Source organism: Anabrus simplex, chromosome 3, assembly GCF_040414725.1.
Source record: "Anabrus simplex isolate iqAnaSimp1 chromosome 3, ASM4041472v1, whole genome shotgun sequence".
In the NCBI taxonomy this organism is placed as follows: Eukaryota; Metazoa; Arthropoda; class Insecta; order Orthoptera; family Tettigoniidae; genus Anabrus; species Anabrus simplex.
Window position 1 is genome coordinate 435,369,388 of NC_090267.1, and position 18,817 is coordinate 435,388,204.

At 39.0% G+C, this 18,817-nt stretch overlaps 1 protein-coding gene across 1 annotated transcript in view; it reads right to left on the reverse strand.

Annotated features, from left to right (window-relative positions):
* The window catches only part of Nup98-96 (nuclear pore complex protein Nup98-96), a 474,154-nt gene that overhangs the window by 78,290 nt on the left and 377,047 nt on the right, over nt 1-18,817 (reverse strand). The window contains exon 23 of the mRNA XM_067143470.2: nt 6,792-7,026. Coding sequence (XP_066999571.1) covers nt 6,792-7,026 — 235 coding nt within the window. The remainder of the gene's footprint in view (nt 1-6,791; nt 7,027-18,817) is intronic.

Sequence of the window (18,817 nt, forward strand, 5' to 3'; positions counted from 1 at the left end):
ACATTAAATCCCACGATGACTTGAACATCAGGCTGATACGGTGAAAAAGGCACTCTGTCAGGGATCTGGTGTCACTAATGAATTTTGCGAACACGAGAAAGTTCAACTGACGGTATGGGTTACGAGTGTTAAAATGGCACGATTTTTACTAAGTGCAAAATGTTAAGTCACTAGCAGAAAGTAATTATTGTTTGAATATTTGGAAGCACAGTTCAAAACTCAGTTTATGGTACACAGTTTATACTATTTACACACGTAATTCCAAGTTTGTTCAATGTATCACAAATGTTTGGATTCTAATTGAATACGAGTTCAAATGACTATCATGCTACGAAGTGTAAAGTGTTGTTCACTCACGACGCAAGTCTGGTTTAGATCAAACTTTCCTAAATATTCGTCACACTAGAATTAAAGAGATATTATGGATAATTTCCACTGAATAAAGTTACAATTCAGCTAGATGGTCGTAAAATAGGCTTAACATTCACTCAGTTATTCACTATAACAGTTCAAAGTGGTTTTTTTTTTTTTTTTTTTTTTTTGCTAGTTGCTTCACGTTGCACCGACACAGATAGGTCTTATGGTGACGATGGGACAGGGAAGGGCTAGGAGCGGGAGGGAAGCGGCCGTGGCCTTAATTAAGGTACAGTCCCAGCATTTGCCTGGTGTGAAAATGGGAAACCACGGAAAACCATTTTCAGGGCTGCCGACAGTGGGATTCGAACCTACTATCTCCCGAATATTGGATACCGGCCGCAATTAAGCGACTGCAGCTATCGAGCTTGGTACAGTTCAAAGTAAATCACGCTTTAGTGTTAGCACAAGATTAAGTTAAGTGAAGTTGTTCACTTCCTAACACAAAAATACTAAGTTTGTAAATCACAGAAATATTATAAGTTCTGACATAGCACCGTAAAATGTTCAAGTTTATCTCGAAGCACTCGAAATTTTCTAAGTTCCAAAATACTAGACAACTTTTACAAGTACGACGAAGATTGTATTGAAGACATTACGCGACAAGATGACTGGGTTAGACTCTTGCAGTCCCGTACGCGGAGACCAGCACGACAGTCTGTCAGCTGCGAGTTCCAAGTTGTAACTGAATATGCCTTGCCGGACCCTGTCCTTTTATGCGGATTGTCGAGGTCAGCTTTTTCTTATTGCAAGTTGTCCACTTCATAACCGTATCAATGAGTATAATCAACAGGTATAATTAAAGAACCACCTAATCGATACTTTTGCGTTGGGCAAAATTAAATATACATAATCACTCACAGAACATGTTTCGACCACTTAATGGTCATCATCAGCTGTATAAGGAAAACTTAGATGAAAAATATTGGACAATAAGCACAAGCGTTAAACTTCAGGTTATGGAAAAAAATATTTGCTGTGTCGACTGTTTGATTGGTAAAAGTTCCTTGGTATCTTTTCTGTTATAAAATGGCGGTCATCTGGTTAGGGCAGCTTGTCTCACGTTATCATATCATGGAAACATGTTTATTCCGCGCTGCCTTGGGGATCTGTCTTTGTGCACAACCTAGTGTAGTGGCGATGTGACAGGGTTTGATTGTTCGTGCAATCCACAGAAGAAATGGGAAGTGGAGTTGTGTCATCATCTAGTACGTCATTTGAGGGAGGAGGGAGACTTAGCATAGATACCGCGACGTGATGCTTGATTATTAAATTTTTTCGTCTTATATGTAGTCTGTCAACCCATTCCACGTATTTGCTGATGTGCTCGTATAAGAGGTCTTTATGCTCATTCATTTCATTAAGATTCCGTTCCCCATTTTCTAATTTATCAAGAAAAATGTAGATGTTTTCTAGGTTGTTCATTAGTGTTCCTTTATTGATCTTACTTATGATTTGAAGGTCCTGTTTGATATTAGTGAATTTGTGGTTCGCTTCTTTCATTTGAGCTCCCATAGCAGAGAATCTTCTGTATTTCACTGCATTGACGTATTCTTGATATCTAATTATGAAGCTCCTTCCTGACTGTCCCACATATGTTTTTTTACACTGAGTACATGTCAACTTATAAATGCCAGATTCTTGGAATTCGTCATCTTGAAGTTTATTGGCTTTATTGTGATTAAAGAATCTATGTTTCGTATTGTTTTTAGTTGAAAAAGCTACTTTCTTAAACAAATTTGTGATTTCATAAATCCTCGGGTTATTAAAAGATGAATCTGACGTACCTCTTAGTCTTTTCTGATTGCTGTTTAAGTTTAATTAGTTGTTGATATTTGCATTTAGAGATGATTTTGTTGATGAATTTCAGACTGAAACCATTATGTAGGGCTTGTTGACGAATGTAAGATAGTTTCTTCTTTCTGTCAGTTTCTGTTAACGATATTTCAAAGGCCCTGTTGACAAACCTATAGTAAGCAGATTTCTTTTGTGAAATGGGATGTAAAGAATCGCTTTTTATTGTGATCAGTGTAAAAGTAGGTTTTCTGTAAATTTTAAACTGGAAAATAATGTTTTTCCAAATTGTTTGAATATCTAGAAAATTGAGCATACCATCTTCTTCTTCTTCTTCTTTGGCTGTAAATTTAATATTAGGGTCTAAACCATTTAAAACATTTAGAATACTTAGACTGTCATTGATTTCTCCATTTATTATGGCATAGGTATCATCAACATATCGTGGCCATAGATCCTGTCCTTCAATGTGGCCTACTATCTGAGTGTGTTCCAAATAATCGAGGTATATGTTAGCTAAAATTCCAGAAGCCGGTGTTTTTTCGACATTAAGGATATGTACACGAACATTCCTATAAAAGACACCATTAAGATTATAAAAACAAATTTATTGGATCACAAATGTATCAGTAAACCCGAAATAGAAAACTTTAACTATCCTGGATTTCATATTGAACCATAATTTCTTTTCTTTTAATAATAAAATATATCAGCAGGACGGACTACCAATGGGAGCACCGGCTTCTAAACTCTAAACTCTTATCATTTCATAATTCCTACAGTCTCTTTATAAAGTTAACAGCTGAGAATGTAAAAAACCAACGTAAAGTTAATCTTCTTGCAAAGTCTAGTGTTGTGTTCTATTTCATAAGTACTGTATAAATACTGTTCAACACTTGGAAATATGTGAATTAAGTGAGTTCCAATCAGCAATGATTGTTCGTCGAAAATGAATAAATCACTGTTTTAAAGTTCAATCTTTGAGAAAAAGATTGTCGGTAAAGGCGGAAACTGGAACTGGAAAATGCAGTTCAGTGAACAGTATTTGGAACTCCTTTGCAACCGATGTCGTGATGTCCACCATAGTACGGCGTACCATCTCCAGCGATGTACCACGTTAAGTCCCACGGTGTATCACATTAAATCCCACGATGTACCACGTTAAGCTCCACGTCGACTTGAACATCAGGTTGATACGGTGCTAAATTGTCATAATATAGCCTTAATGTTCACTCAGTTATTCACTATAACATTTCAAAGTAAATCATGCTTGAGTGTTAGCACAAGATTAAATTAAGTTGTTCACTTTCTAGCACAAACATACTAAGTTTGTGAATTGCAGAAATATTATAAGTTCTGACATAGCACCGTAAAATGTTTAAGTTTGTCTCAAAACACTGGAAATTTTCTAAGGTCCAAAATACTATACAACTTTTACAATTACGATGAAGATTGTATCGAAGATATTATGCGACAAGAATACTGCAGTCCCGTACACGGAGACCAGCATGACAGTCTGTCAGCTGCGAGTTGCAAGTTGTAACTGAATATGCCTTGCCGGACCCTGTCCTTTTATACGTATTGTCGACGTCAGCTGTTTATTCTCATGAAAAATCTAGTTTCTTTGTAGCTGAATAACTCGAAAATCCCTGGACCAATTATCATGAAATTATAGCATGTTGACATTGAGATAATGAGTTACAAGATGACATAAGTCATTTTTCAATATCTCAAAGGGATTAGAAGTTAGTAAAATATTTCTGGTATATTCTAGACGGTCAGGTGAAGCTCACATGATAGTTGCATCATCCGCATACTTGCAACTGGTGACGCATCTCGCTCGCTGCTCGCAGTTCCGTGCCGTACCGTTACCTCGTGCACTCTACACATACATTTGAGTCGTCCTGTTGCAAATATTCACGTAACCAAAATTATGTTCCAGGCCATAGGAAGTTCCTGGTACAGTACATAAATATGGAGTTAATAACGAAAATCAAGTCGGCAGACGGAGAGCTAGAGATGGGACAATGAAAAATCAAGCAAGGAGAAAAATTTAACTACCAGGTAGAGTGGATAGAATCCAACATCTCCTAAAGAGAAGCCATCGAGTCACACATGAACAAAATGGAAATGGCGTACCAAAGAATTGAGGGAATCTACAACAGAAGGTCAGGATCCTTCAATGCAAAACTGACACACTACTGCAGTGTCATTCAGCCATGGGTCTTATATACCAGGAAATGCCTCATAATGAACAAGAAATGCCTGGTTGAAAAACTGGAGACCAAAGAAAGAAAGAAAGAAAGAAAGATTCTGAGAAAAATCTTGGGCTCCGTCAAGTAAAATGCGAATACAGAAGACGGCACAACCAAAAATTATTATATCCACATGGAGAATATAAGACACACCAACCGACGTTTAACAGATACAGTGAAACCTCGTGCGTTCCTCATTAACACGCTTTCCTGTTTAGCACATTGTAAATGTGTATCGTATTAAATCTATATAAAAGTACCTCGGTTATTGTGTTAAATTTTCGCTATCACCGCTTAGTACGATCACATTTTTCCTAGACCTGAAAATGTTATTGTATTTGACATCCCTTGTGAAAGAAACATTATTTCCCTGTGTCACTTGTTTAAAGGGGCTTAATATCTAGGTCATCGCCCCAACGTGATTTCCAACTTGGGTAAGAGCTCTCTCCACAGGTACGTGAAAAGGCCTTCCTGAACTTCAAAGGATAAACTTTCGGGCAGCAAGCCATTAGCCTCAGAAATGTTCAGTTTTGCTAACCAGTTAACAGCCAGATCAATGAATAGCAGAGTGAGCTTGTTTGTGCTTTTATTTCGCATTCCATTCAGAAGGTTGTATTTTGTGACGAGTAGTACAGTGAAGTGTGGTTATTTATTTGTCAAGTGATACGGTAGCCTATATCTGGATCAGGAACATAATCATGTGAAATTGACTAGCGTGGTGTGTATTTGTCTTGTGATAGCCCAAGTCATGGATACGGAAAATATTGTGAAATTCCTTAATAATGAAGTCAAAATTAAAATCTGTCAGAAAGTGGACTGACATAAGTGCACTGAGGTCGCGAATGTTGAAACTCGCACCTTCGAGTTTCGACTCCATCACTCAAATCGGTCGAAATTTCGTTTGATTCAAAATGGCGGCCAAAATGTCCTCGCAGAACACAGTTGCACATAGACAAATGTAACCACCAATTTGTCTATGAGAGTGACCAGAAAATAATGTTAAATAACCCACTGCCCTGAAATAAAAGGATTCTACTATCATTCGTTTTAGAAAGAGTGTGATCTGCAATAATACTTTGATATTTTTGTTGGCCCCTGTGCACGTTTTCATATTTGTTGTCTGGTGTTCTCCATACCTTTCAGCGTACTTGTTATCTTATAATCTGCACAGGAAAAGGTTTTCATATTGGTTCCCTCTTGTTTTTCACCCCCTTTTAATACTTTCCTCTCATTTTTAGAAATGGTAGATAGGCCTGTCGTTTTCAGTGTACCCGCGGATACACGACATAAAATGCCCTCACGTCGAAAAAATCTTACCTAGTATTTCCACATACCTGTTGGATAGTTTTTATTCATATATTTTCTCGCTTAACATGTTCTTTTTCCTTGCCCCCTGCAGAAACGTCTTAACGAGGTTTCACTGTGCGAGACACAAATGAGCCTATGGAGCATGGCCAACCGGATCACTACCTACTTTCAGGAGAAAAAAACCAAAGCAGCTCAATGGAATGGAAAGAGATCTCAAAGAAATGGGGATCAAATGTAATTACATCCTGAAGCATGGAGGAGGAGACAATTGAAATGATGGGGGTCAATAGTTTTTTTTAATTGCTTTACGTCGTACCGACACAGATAGGTCTTATGGCGACGATGGGACAGGAAAGGCCTAGGAATGGGAAGGAAACGGCCGTGGTTTTAATTAAGGTACAGCCCCACCATTTGCCTGGTGTGAAAATGGGAAACCACGGAAAACCATCTTCAGGGCTGCCGACAGTGAGGTTCGAACCCACTATCTCCCGGATGCGAGCTCACAGTTGTGCGCTCCTAACCGCACGGCCAACTCGCCCGGTGATGGTCAACAGTTGGCTGAAACTAAATGAACTTGGGGGGAGGGGGAAAAATAAATAAATAAATAAATAAATAAATAAATAAATAAATAAATAAATAAATTTAAAAAAATAAATAAATAAATTAAAAAATGTGTACATAAGTAACAATGCTCTCTTTCATGCTGTAAGAGAAACGTAAAGTTATTTCTGGAGGGGTAAATTACATCACTGTCTAGACACATTCCAATTATCTAAATACATGAAACAAGAGCACTAAGTTAAATTGAAAAGGTGTTCCCAGTGCCCTTATATTTCCACTTCTACGGAAAATTGAAGGAAACTCGTAAAAGAGTAAAGCATTTACATCCGATAATTCTAACAAAGATGAAATGGAGAAAAAATCGCTCCTTTCACTAAATGAGCAGGATTACTCACTGAAGAAGTACATTTCACCTGCTTGCTTTCCATATTCATCAACCACATACAATACAGAACTTACCACAAATGTAGAGCAAATGCTCTCTTCCAGTCCAAGTTTTCACACACATTAATGGTGCCATGAGTGGAAGAAAAAAGTGGGATGCCAGCAACAAGCATTAGAAACTTCAGCCTTTCTGGATTAATATATGCATCAGCCTCAACATCCTGCCAGAATTTCAACTGCTGCTGCACAAACTGACGAACAGTTAGACCTCCACCAACTTGTGCCAACAACAGAGCAGCATAGTGATCGCCTGTAAGTGGCAATAAATTGTTAATGAATTACATTTGTAGAAAGCAACAAATTATGGTTGCAAAACTGATTGACAGAATCAGGAAGATGCATCAACAACAATATTTGCAAAAACATGTTTCGGTAGGCAATCCAACTTCCAACCATGATAACACAGCAATAAAGACCTCAAGTATGGTTGTTTTCGCATTGCCTGACAAGCAACTTAATATACCTGAAAGTATTTTCTAAAAAATTCTAATATTGCTACTCTTTTACACTATGCAGCAAGACAAACTTTTCTCCTGCTGCTGTCCATGGTGCTTTTGTACCGCATCCTGGGTTGGTTCTGCAGAAATCCGCACTACCCCCCAAACGTACCACTTTTACTGTGCAGCCTGACTGTTGAATATAAATATTCCTGCCTTTCTTCACTGCTATCATTCAGCCTTGATAAAGTCTACTAGATGGCAAAACACTGAAAACTCACCAAACTACAATACACTACAACACTCCAAAGCACCACAGACAGCAACATTACACCAGGCCAACAAAAGTCTAAGCAAAATTTCTTCTCGCTAATCTTAACCTAACAAAACCGAATTTTCATTTTTTTTTGTCCTACTCATAGCTTTTCACTTCCCTGATTATGATCATATCCAAGTATCCTCAAATGCTGAAAGCGCTGCAATATGAAGCAGCCGCAATAGCTTTATCACTGCCTCTAATGAATTCTTCAAATTGGGTTTCCATACGGCAGTTTGTACAGTGAAATAGATGCTCAAGATCTTGATTTGCACCACAGTAGCGTTGTGTGTATAAACCCATCATATTTTTTATGTCGCTCCGACACACGACAGGTCTTACGGCGTCAATGGGATAGGAAAGGGTTAGAAGTGGGAAGGAAGCAGTCGTGGCCTTAATTAACAGCCCCAGCATTTGTCTGGTGTGATAATGGGAAAAATATGGAAAACCATCTTCAGGGCTGCCCACAGTGGGGTTCCAACTCACTATCTCTCGGCTGTAAGCTCACAGCTGCACGTCCTTAACCGCATGGCCAACTCGCCCGGTACACCCCATCTTTTGAGTGTAGCCTTAGTTCTGTAGTGTGTTCGGGCTTTAAAATGCAATAAAGCAGTAATGGGATTATAATTCATCCCTTTCCTTCTCACACATTTTGCAGTTAGCGTTATCCTTTAATATAGCTGGTTTGCTAAATGTCTGTAAATCTGAAAGTTATCGGTTAAAAACGGGAGAATATCGACTTATGTACTGTGCCAATTTCATCTTCACGCCTCTTTTGGTCCAGATATTCCTTCTATATTTACTGACAATGTTCAAAGTTGGTCTTGAAAAAGACCTTCTGAACGAGAATTGATAATCTCTACAATTGCTTCTGGATTTGAAAGGATCTGCTGTCAGCACATTTCGTAATGTAGTCCTCTTCAAATATGGACAAAACCAGCTGAATGCTTACCAACCGGACACAACTTGGACAACCTAATGAAATGGGGATATTTGGATGTATCACCACTATGTGAATGTGGAGAGGTGCAGACTACAGAGGATCTGTGTTAGTGCTTGTGTTGCCCTGGTTCTTGCAGTGAGGAGGATTTGCTCAAGGCACAAGGAAATGCAGTCGCAGTTGCTCATTTCTGGGCAAAGACTATTTAATACCATTTTGGTATATATGTGAAAAATTCCTTCTGTTTTATTGTTACTAAAATGTAATGTAAAAACCAAAACAAAATAGTTTGACTGTATGCTTATGACTTGAGTAAATAAATAAATCTTTGTGCCCTATATGTGCTTTGGTCAGTGGAGTGCATTACCTAAAGTGTTAGAGATGTCTGAACAAACAAGGCCAGTGAGGAACTCTGAGAACTGGCTTTTCATACTGTTTTTTACAAGACCAGTGGCACCAGCGGCCTTGTGTGCATTGATCGCTCAATTTTAGAATGTTGATCAGTTGCGTGTATACCACCTACATTAAATGAATGTACAGTATTCTAGGAGAAATATACTTGACACAAGACCAGAGGAACATGGAATACGCCTGTGAATTATTAGAGGATTGAAGTACGTGATCTAAAATATTTTTGTGCCAATTTATTTAAATCATTAAACTGTTTTTCTGAAGTAATTCCAAACCCTAAAGTGTCGATGAGTCATCAAATATTTTAGGAACTCGGTTGGAACTTAGACACGTGACTCTAGGTAACCTACATATCCGAGGAGATATTACTTCTCATCCTCAGACTGGTATTGCTGGTCATTCCATCACCACTCTTCAAACTAGCAATAAGATGGCGCATTCGACAGACCATCATTAATTTACAGAAGTTATGTATACAGGATGCGCACAATGATTTGAGTGGTTTTGTCAATTATTTCTAGCTATATTAACAGAGATATGGTGATCATGTTTGATGTTGTAAGGCAAGTATCCCCCAAAGTTTTGTTTTGTTTTGTTTTGTTTGAATAGCCCTCCATACATTGTGCTTCCCTCAAAGCCAGCGAGAGCACAACAATTGCAACACCCGGCAGGCATGATGCGTCCTCTAATCCAAAAGTTGCAAAGATGGCGACTAACAGTGAAAAAGCGTATGCTGTTCTGGAATTTCATTCCAGCCAATCTATGACAACCGTGCGACGAAACTTTAGAACCAAGTATCGGAAAGATCCACCCAGTCCCAACTCCATTTGCCGATGGTATGAACAGTTCAAAACTACGGGATGTCTGTGCAAGGGAAAATCAACAGGCCGAACTAGTGTGTCCGAAGAAATGCTTGAGCATGTGCGACACAGTTCTGAAAGTAGCCCGCGAAAGTCAACTCGTCCAGCAAGCAGGGAAATGAACAGGCCTTGCTCGAATGTTTGGAAAGTCGTAAGAAAAAGATTGTAGATGTGTCCTTACCATTTGCATCTGCTCCAAGCATTGTTGCTGGCTGACAAAATGAACTGTTTTGATATTTGTACAAGTTTTCAGGAGCGTATGGAAGATGATGAATTTTGTGACAACCTTGTCTTCAATGGTGAGGCAGAATTTTTTCCGAGTGGTAAAGTTAACAGGCACAATGAACAAACTTGGGGGACTGAAAATCCCTGTACCTGTGTGCAGCATGTTCGTGACTCTCCCAAGCTCAATGTTTTCTGTGCCATCTTGAAATTTAAACTTTACGGTCCCTTCTTCTTCGCTGAAAAATCCACGCTGGCAACCAGGAATGAGTTAGCTGGAAAATTTATAATGTCCTATAACGGACCATTTATATTGGTATTATAAATTTACTCACTCGGAACAAATATTTCAGATGCCCTATGGGAATCAACATCTATATCATAGAGAATTATCTCAAACTGCAGTTTCTTGCTGTCAACATTTCTCGTGTTATCCCTAACCCTTTTCATTTGAGAAAGGAAGAATTCACTTAAGATTCAAATTCGTAAAATAAATTTGGCAGGAAATGTTAGAGATGACACGAGCCTGTTGAAACAGTCCCTTAATTTACCGGTAACTATTCCTGCGATAACGACAGACGAATTGTGCGCATCTTTAGCAGTCGTTAGAAATAAACTGTCAGAATTTTATGACATTCTTGTGTCCTCCTGTTCTTCCGGGCCCTCACGCGGTCAATTAATACGTGTGAAAGCCCAACTACAACATTATATGGATCGGATTCGCGATTTGTTGTCTTTTTATTTGCCAGTAGATGAGCGGCAGGAGTGTGAATCTTTATTAACACAATTTTCTAAGATATCTGAAAAAATCGAAGGCTTGCTTGAAGGGAATGAGTTGCCTATTTCAAATTCAAGTTCTGAGGTCCGAGTGTCTACCCCTTCTGAATCATGTGAAGGTGGAAGTCTTACTCAAATTTCTGTCTCTTCAGCCTCTCAAACTTATACTGTGGTTACTATTGATAATGTCGTTCTGGGATCTAGTGTGGGTAATGTTCCCCTGGGATCTTCGTTGTCGCCGGTGGTGAAAAGTTCATAACGTGGATGAATCATTTAATTCTTGTAATTATGCTAAAAATTTTGTGAAATCGTCATTGAATAAACTAAGGAGCTCTCAGACATTTTCGAAGAATTAAATTAAATATTTGTTTTTTGTTTGATGTAAATCTTTGGTAAAATTGTCATCACAAGAATTAAGACATTTGTGAAGAAGTTGATGAAATGTTTGTTTTATTTTAAAATGTTATTAAGAATTTTCAGAACTCAGAGGAGAGACAGTTGATATTTATTTAATCATTATGAGTGTTGGAAGAAATGGTATTTTGGGTACTGGAGATCTCCAGTAGTATGCTTGTTGTAACCCATCTTTTTTATCACCCTGTATTTGCCATGTGGAGGCTTCGATCACGAAACCACTGAGTTTCACAATCTAAACCTCTAGAATGTGTTTCTCACATTACCATATTAGGTAAGGTATTTTCATTGGCTGGAATAACAGCCATTTTGTTTGGTGAAAATTTCGGGCTTCTCTGATTGGCTGTTTGAGAGTTTCTCAATTTCTGGCCTTTGGCTAGTCTGTTATAGCAGGGCTCTGGTCCACATCTTTGGTTGTCGTACGTCTTCACAGTCGGACACACTTTCTTGGAGGTCCACTCAGCAGCTCCGGTCACCTCAGGGTAAGCATGTTTTCTTTTCTCGAAAGTTAAAATAATATGTAAATCCATTTGCTCCGGAGTTTACCTTAGACCCTGGTTTTCACCGTTTGGGTTTTGTAATGCCTTAGTTCATCAGCTAGGCATATCCTTTGTTTTGGAGGCAATTCCTTTTTATTAACCTTTTGTGTAATGTAAATTTTAATTTTTCCATTCGGGTTGCCTCCGGTAGTACTGCGTCAATTTAGGGTAAGCCTGTGGAGCGATGCGTCTCTCACTGATGTGTATTAGGGCAGGACAGCAACTCTAAAGGCCTCTGTGTTAAATTTCAAATTCCGTTGTTATTTTCTTTGTAAACAATTGGTAATAACTTGTAAACTCTTTTTCTATGGTTGTAATTATGTTAATATTCCCTGTTAAATTTCCCTTATGAATTTCATTGTGAAGCTATGCTCTCCTTCCTTAAAAGTAGTTAAAACATTTTATCGAAAGTTTGATTTTCGGAAGAACCATGGACAGAAATCACGTGTTTCATTTCATCTTATTTTCTGGTTGATGTTATCCTTTTAATTGCTGTAATATTAATTTGTTAAATTTTCTTAACGCTAGAACGGCCAGAGCGGTCATTTTGACCGTTAGCGAAGTTCGAGGTATTTCCACGCTCGTAATTTTTTTTACACACGAGGTTGTTCTTTTGTGACTTTTAATCTTTTAGGGTTATGTACATTTTGACCGCTTCACTTCCTTGATATGGAGAGCTCTATTCTGCTCACTGCTTGCTTCCTGTGATATATTTACAAGTGGCGCTATAGGGGTGTATGATGTAACTAAATAGTATGCCTCTAGCAGTGGTTGCGAGCGAACAAGTTAGTGCCTATCCCTTGTGTCGTGTAGTGCGTAATAATGGCTCGGCGGCAAAAACTTACTCCTGTTCAATTATTAGCAGAACTTGAAAAGCTAGAAGACGAATCAGGTGACGATGATACATTATCAGATAAAGACTCAATGAGTGACGATGAGGATTTTATACCTCAACAGTGTGATAATATGTCGGATAGTGATGGTGATTCGGCTGATGAAAATATGCAGACAGTGGACTTCGCACCTACGATAGACGCAGTTACTCCTTCAACCAGCCGTGATCAATCTTGCATCTGAGGACTATCTCTTAGCAGCAGGCAACCTGTTCGAAGAGGAAGGGGATGAGGTGGGAGAGGTCATGAACTGGTAAAGTCTTCTTCATTTGCACCAGGGGATCAGTTATGTGGTAATGATGGAACAACTATTTGGACTGTTGTTGACAGTAGTGGGAACCCCCCCTGGAAGGATGGCTGCTCAGAATGTACTGAAAGAGGCAGCAGGGCCTACTTCTCACGCTAAGCGTAACGTAGAAACTAACAGCAAGGTTAGTGCCTGGCGTTTATTCGTTGACGCACCCATGTTGAAGCATATAAAGATGTGCACAGAGACCAAAGCTAGTAGACAGACAACGGATAATAATGGGTTTATTTCTTTGGAAGAATTAGATGCTTTTATTGCTTTGTTATACACCCGTGGAGGTTATAAACTTACTAGTCTAGCTGTAGATCATATGTGGTCTTCTTTATGGGGTCGCTCTGTTTTCACTAACACTATGGTAAAAAAACAGGTTCAAAGAAATTCTAACGTATTTGCGCTTTGATCTCCGTAAAACTAGATCCACTCGTTTGCAGACAGATAAATTTGCTTTGGCTATTTGGAATAGATTTATTGAGAATTGTTATGCGTGCTATAAACCAGGAGCGAATGTCACAGCTGATGAACAACTCTTCCCCAGCAAAGCTCGGTGCAGGTTCACACAATACATGGCCAACAAGCCAGATAAATTTGGCATAAAATTCTGGGAACTGGTAGACGTCGATTCTAAGCATGTGTGCAATGGGTTTCCTGATCTTGGGAAAGACGAAATGCGACCCGCCAATGAGTCACTGCCTGAAAATGTTGTCATGAAACTTATGGACCCATACCTCATGAAAGGACGTAACATGACCACTGATAACTTCTTTACATCGGTAAAGTTGGCTGAGAGACTGAAAGAGAAGAAAACTAGAATTGTTGGAACAATCAATTGAGCGAGGAAGGAAATCCCGGTGTCAATCAAAGCACTACGTATGAATCTGTACGAGACTGTCGTACTTCAGAAGGAAGATCACACTACTCTCACAGTATATCAAGGAAAAGTGAACAAGAATGTGCTTCTGCTAAGCACTCTACACACAAGCGTTCAAGTCAGTGAAGATAACAAGAAGCTCCCTAGTACTACTGAATTTTATAACGGAACTAAGTATGCTGTGGATGTAGTTGATCACATAGCGCGTAAATACTCCACTAGAGCTGGATGCCGAAGGTGGCCTGTACATGTGTTTTACAACGAACTTGATCTAGCAGCAATAAATTCATGGATAGTCTACAAGGAAGTTACGGGACAGAGAATCTCTTGACATGATTATATTCTTGAAGTAATACAAGAACTAAGATCTGATTTTGTGAAGACAAGATCCTGCTTGATTGAACTCCCTACACTTCAGCCTGAGCCTCAGATTCAGGTTCAATGTGCCAGTCGTAAGTGACGACAATGTCAAGTGAACTCCAATTGTAAACAGAACCAAACCTCTAACATGTTCTTCGTGCAACAAAGTAGTCTGTGGAAAATGTTCGTGTAAGGTAATAACTTGCATAAATTGCTTGTCAAGTGCCTAAATAGGCTTGTAAACAAATAGAGACCGTTATTTTTATCATAATTTCTCACAAAGGCATTCAATAGCAAGTCCGCCGAAACATTTCATTGTTACCTATTAGAAGTGAGAGAATATGAACAATTATTAATATTTAACAATGGATTGATCTGTATACAATACATCCTAATGGTTAAATGTTGTTTTAAAATAAATTATTGAACATTCTCATGTTTCCCAGATCCTGGACCCTAGGTATATGTCAGTACGCAGCAGCGGTCAAAATGACCGCCTGCGGCCTTTATAGGTATGAGGAATGTTCGGCCGTTCTAGTGTTAATTATTAGTAAAGCTGAATGAAGGGTAAACACTCTCACGTCTTTTTCCCTACAACATCACGTAAGATCACGTCCTCTGTAGGGTTTCCCGGCCTGCTTCCTATATCCTTTCTCTAGTTGTCATGTTAGTAATCCTGCGTATCGTCGTTTCTAGCCATGTGTATGTTGTTGAAATTTGAAATGTTTTTCATGGTACATCATCGGCAGGCGTATGTTACTTCAGGTTTGTTATTTTGATTATTACATTATTACTTTGTTATATGTACAAATGTTATGTGACCAAGACTCCTAAAAGAGGGGGGGGGGGGGGGCAACGTATGTGACATAAGCCCTAAGCAAGTGATCAATACTCCGGCGGTTTCTCAAATTAGTGAGAATGTTTCGCAGATGAGAATATCTGCATCAGTTTCATTGCAGTCTAATGCTAGTCCTAACCTCACTTTCAGTACTCCATCCTTTTCTCAAGGGTGCTCGAATCAAGATTACTATGCTGCTGTAATTCCTTCTCAGGACCACTCTAGTCCTTTCCAGGTACCTCCTACACCTGCCTTCTCCCATTTTCCAATTTACCTCACTCATTGACTACTGTATTTAAGGGAGTGTCAAAGTTTACTGCTAACTCTACTGAAGAGGTTATTTCTTTCCTTCTATTTTTAAATGTATTTAAGGACCAGGCTATTGTGTATAATTTAAGTAGTGATCACTTTTTCCAGGTCTTACTGTATATCCACATGTGTCTGGAGCTCTTTCTGAGAAGTCTTATATCGATATGTATCTGGAGTCCTTTCTGAGCATATCATTAGAGCCATTTCTGAAAGACAGATAGTGGATCAGTTTCATACATATGTACTTGAATTCTTTATTCCTTCTCATGCCTTGTCTTCATTGGTGCAGAAACATTTCAGAGTGCAGCATTTGAACGAATCGTCTGAGTATATTCAGGATATTTTCTATGCTAGAATTTTTATGCTCAACTATTCTGAGTCTCAAATGGTTGCCAACATTATTGAGGGTCTCGCCCCTAACTACTGGTTGTACCTTGCTCTTTCACCGCGACCAGCAACTTTTGCACAATTGGAAGCTATCACTGTTTCTGACGAAGGTATTAGATATGCCGACCAGCAGCGTGTTGCGTTAGCTCCCCCTCCCATGAGCATGTCTTTTTCTCAGGTTTTAAAATCGCTCCTCCTCTTTCTTCTAAGCCACATAATTCTCGTGCGTGTTTTAGTTGTGGCTCCACTGAACATTTCAAGTAGAATAGTCCTAAGATTGGCCCTTAGGCAATTCAAAACCTGACATGGGTGGTCCCAGTGAAATTTTCCAGATGAATTGTCCTAAGATTGAGCCCTTAGGCAATTCATAACCTGATGTGGGTAGAGTCTCTTCCACCAATAATTCTTGTTGATTCTGTGGGTCAAATAGGAACTTCCTTAGACAGTGCCCTCGCAATTCTTCCGAGTCTGGGTGTTCCGGCAATGGTAATTCCAGATGACTAACCGCCAATTCCTGTGGTAAACTTCATGCTTTGCCTGTTATAACTGCATGTTAAAGGGTGATTCACCAAATTCTGTGGCTAATAAATAGGTCCCAGTGTGAACCTAGTGTCAATTTCCTACAATCTTGTGGCATTTCTGCTATCCCTCTTTGTAAATTACCTTACATATGCTTAGAAGTAAATAATGAACCTGTCTGTGCATTGGTATATTCTGGAAGTAACATCATACTGACGAGTGAGAGAAATGGTATAATTCAATGAAAACTGTTTGCAAGTTCCCTCCATTGAAACCTGTGTCTTTAACCTGCCATACTGCTAACTCTAACTCTGAATATGATTGGATCTCTAGATGTCAAAATCAGAATCTGTGATTTCACGTCGAAAATGCCGGTGCTAGGTGCGAAAGATTTATCTTGTCCTTTCATTTTGGGTGCAAATTTTATTGCCAAAACTGGTATGATTTTGGACCTTCAGTTCAATGATTTCCATTTTAAATATTCCGTTAGAAACTTTAAGTTGTGTAATCGCTCCCCTATTCTTTCTTGTCATGTCAATGCTGTTTCTGAAGACACGGGGGAACCCAAAGCTTTTGATTTTGATCATTTGACTGATGATCAGGCCAGCCAACTTAAGAATCTCTGCGATAAGGTGTAACCAATGTTTTGGAGTACAAAACTGAAGTCACCGACAACGTACCTGTTCGCTCTCCTCCGTATCGGCTGTCGCCTCCCAAAATGAAAGTTAAGGCCATTATCGATCAAATACTTGCTGATAGTGTAATATGTCCTTCTGAATCTGCTTATCTTCATGTTTCTTGTCCCTAAACCACAGGGTGGATATTGTCCTGTTGTTGACTATCAGATGTTGAACAAGAGAGTTGTCCTTCAATCTGTTCACCTTCCTGATTTGCACTCTTGTTTCTCTTGGTTTGCTAATGCCAAAATTTTTACCACTTTTGAATTGAATTATGTATATTATCAGATACCTCCTGCTGAGGAATCCAAGCACCTCACTGCTTTTGCCACTGATAGGAACCTCTATGAATTTCAACGTGCCATGTTCGTATTAAGTACAGGCGCTGCTGTCCTTACTTGGTTACTAAATAATGTTTTGTCAGACATTAAATTCAAGTTTGTATACAATTACCTGGACGATTTGGTAATTTTCAGTGAAACATTTAAAGAGCGCCTTGTCCATCTCAGTGAATTCCTTGAAAGACTGCGTGAAGCAGGTCTAACTCTTAAGGCCAGCAAGGTTACTTTCACTCAACCCCAGATGTCCTTCATAGGGCATATTGTGTCTGAGAAAAGCGTCTCTATTGATCAATGTTCAACTGCAGCCATCCCGAATTTTCCTACCCTTAAAGATGTCAAAGCTGTAGCTAGGTTCATTGGAATGGTCAATTTATTCCGTAAATTCACCCCCAATTTTGCTGAAAGAGTAGCTCCATTAAATGCTTTGGGGAGAAAACATGCTAAATTTGAGTGGGGTGATGCCCAACTTGAAGGTTTCTATGGCTTGAAATCTGCCTTATGTAATGCTCCTGTTCTGGCTATGGCAGATTTTTCTAAACGTTTCATTCTTCAAACCGATGCCTCATCAACAGGTATATCTGGTGTCCTCCTTCAGGAATTTGAAGAGGGACATTGTCTAATTTCTTATGCTTCCCGTAGCTTAAATCCTGCTGAACACAACTATTCGATTCATGAATTACAAGCCTTAGCTGTGGTTTTCTCTTTAAAAAGATTTAGGATGTATCTTGAACATCTCCCTTTTGATCTTGAAACAGATAATCAGGCGTTGAGTTGGGTACTGGCCAAGCCACGAAGAACAGGTCATCTTGCATGTTGGGCAGTATGCATCTCAGCTTTTCAATTTGTCACATTCGTGGCACTGAAAATGTTGTGGCCGATAGTCTCAGTAGGATGTTATATCCTGGCAGTCTTGATCCTCAATTTGAGCCTGCAGATCGCTCTCCTGAACAAGTTTCGACCTTTGTCACTGTAGTTCTCAATAACTCCCCTTTTCTTTCCAAAGATATTGCTAAACATCAAGAAGATGATGCTAAATTGAAGGCCATTATAGATAGAATTAAGTCTGGTGAAAACGTCAGGTAGCATAGAGTAGCAATTCTTTCTCCTTAGTTAGTCCTGGAATATACATTCTGTGTGTGCCCCTACGAATTGTGTCTTTTTTTTTTTTTTAAATCTCTTGTCATTTTACAGTGTCACTATCGTGTTATATTCACAATAGCAGGCTATTCTAACAGTCTCTCATTACAACCAAATATCAGTATACTGTAAGCCAATCTGCTTACAAGACTTCCATTAATTGATCTGATCTTGCATATTTACGACTTCTAGTAAACGATCCAAGTAAATTATGTATGGATAATAATATGTATGCAGGGTCCTCAGTCAGAAGGTTGTCGTAAATGGCCTAGGTGCTACTGTAAAGGTGTACCTAAGGAAACAAGGTAGTTTCCCCACTGCTTCATCACTGAGCCAGAACGTGCTGTTACATATCAGTCTGCCTAGCTCACTGAAATGCATACACCAACCAATTGAATGTGCAATACTTTCATACCAATCATCACAGGGACTGGCTGGTTAAGGGATGACATTAGCACTGTCATACCTCAGTCACTTCCATATCGTCAA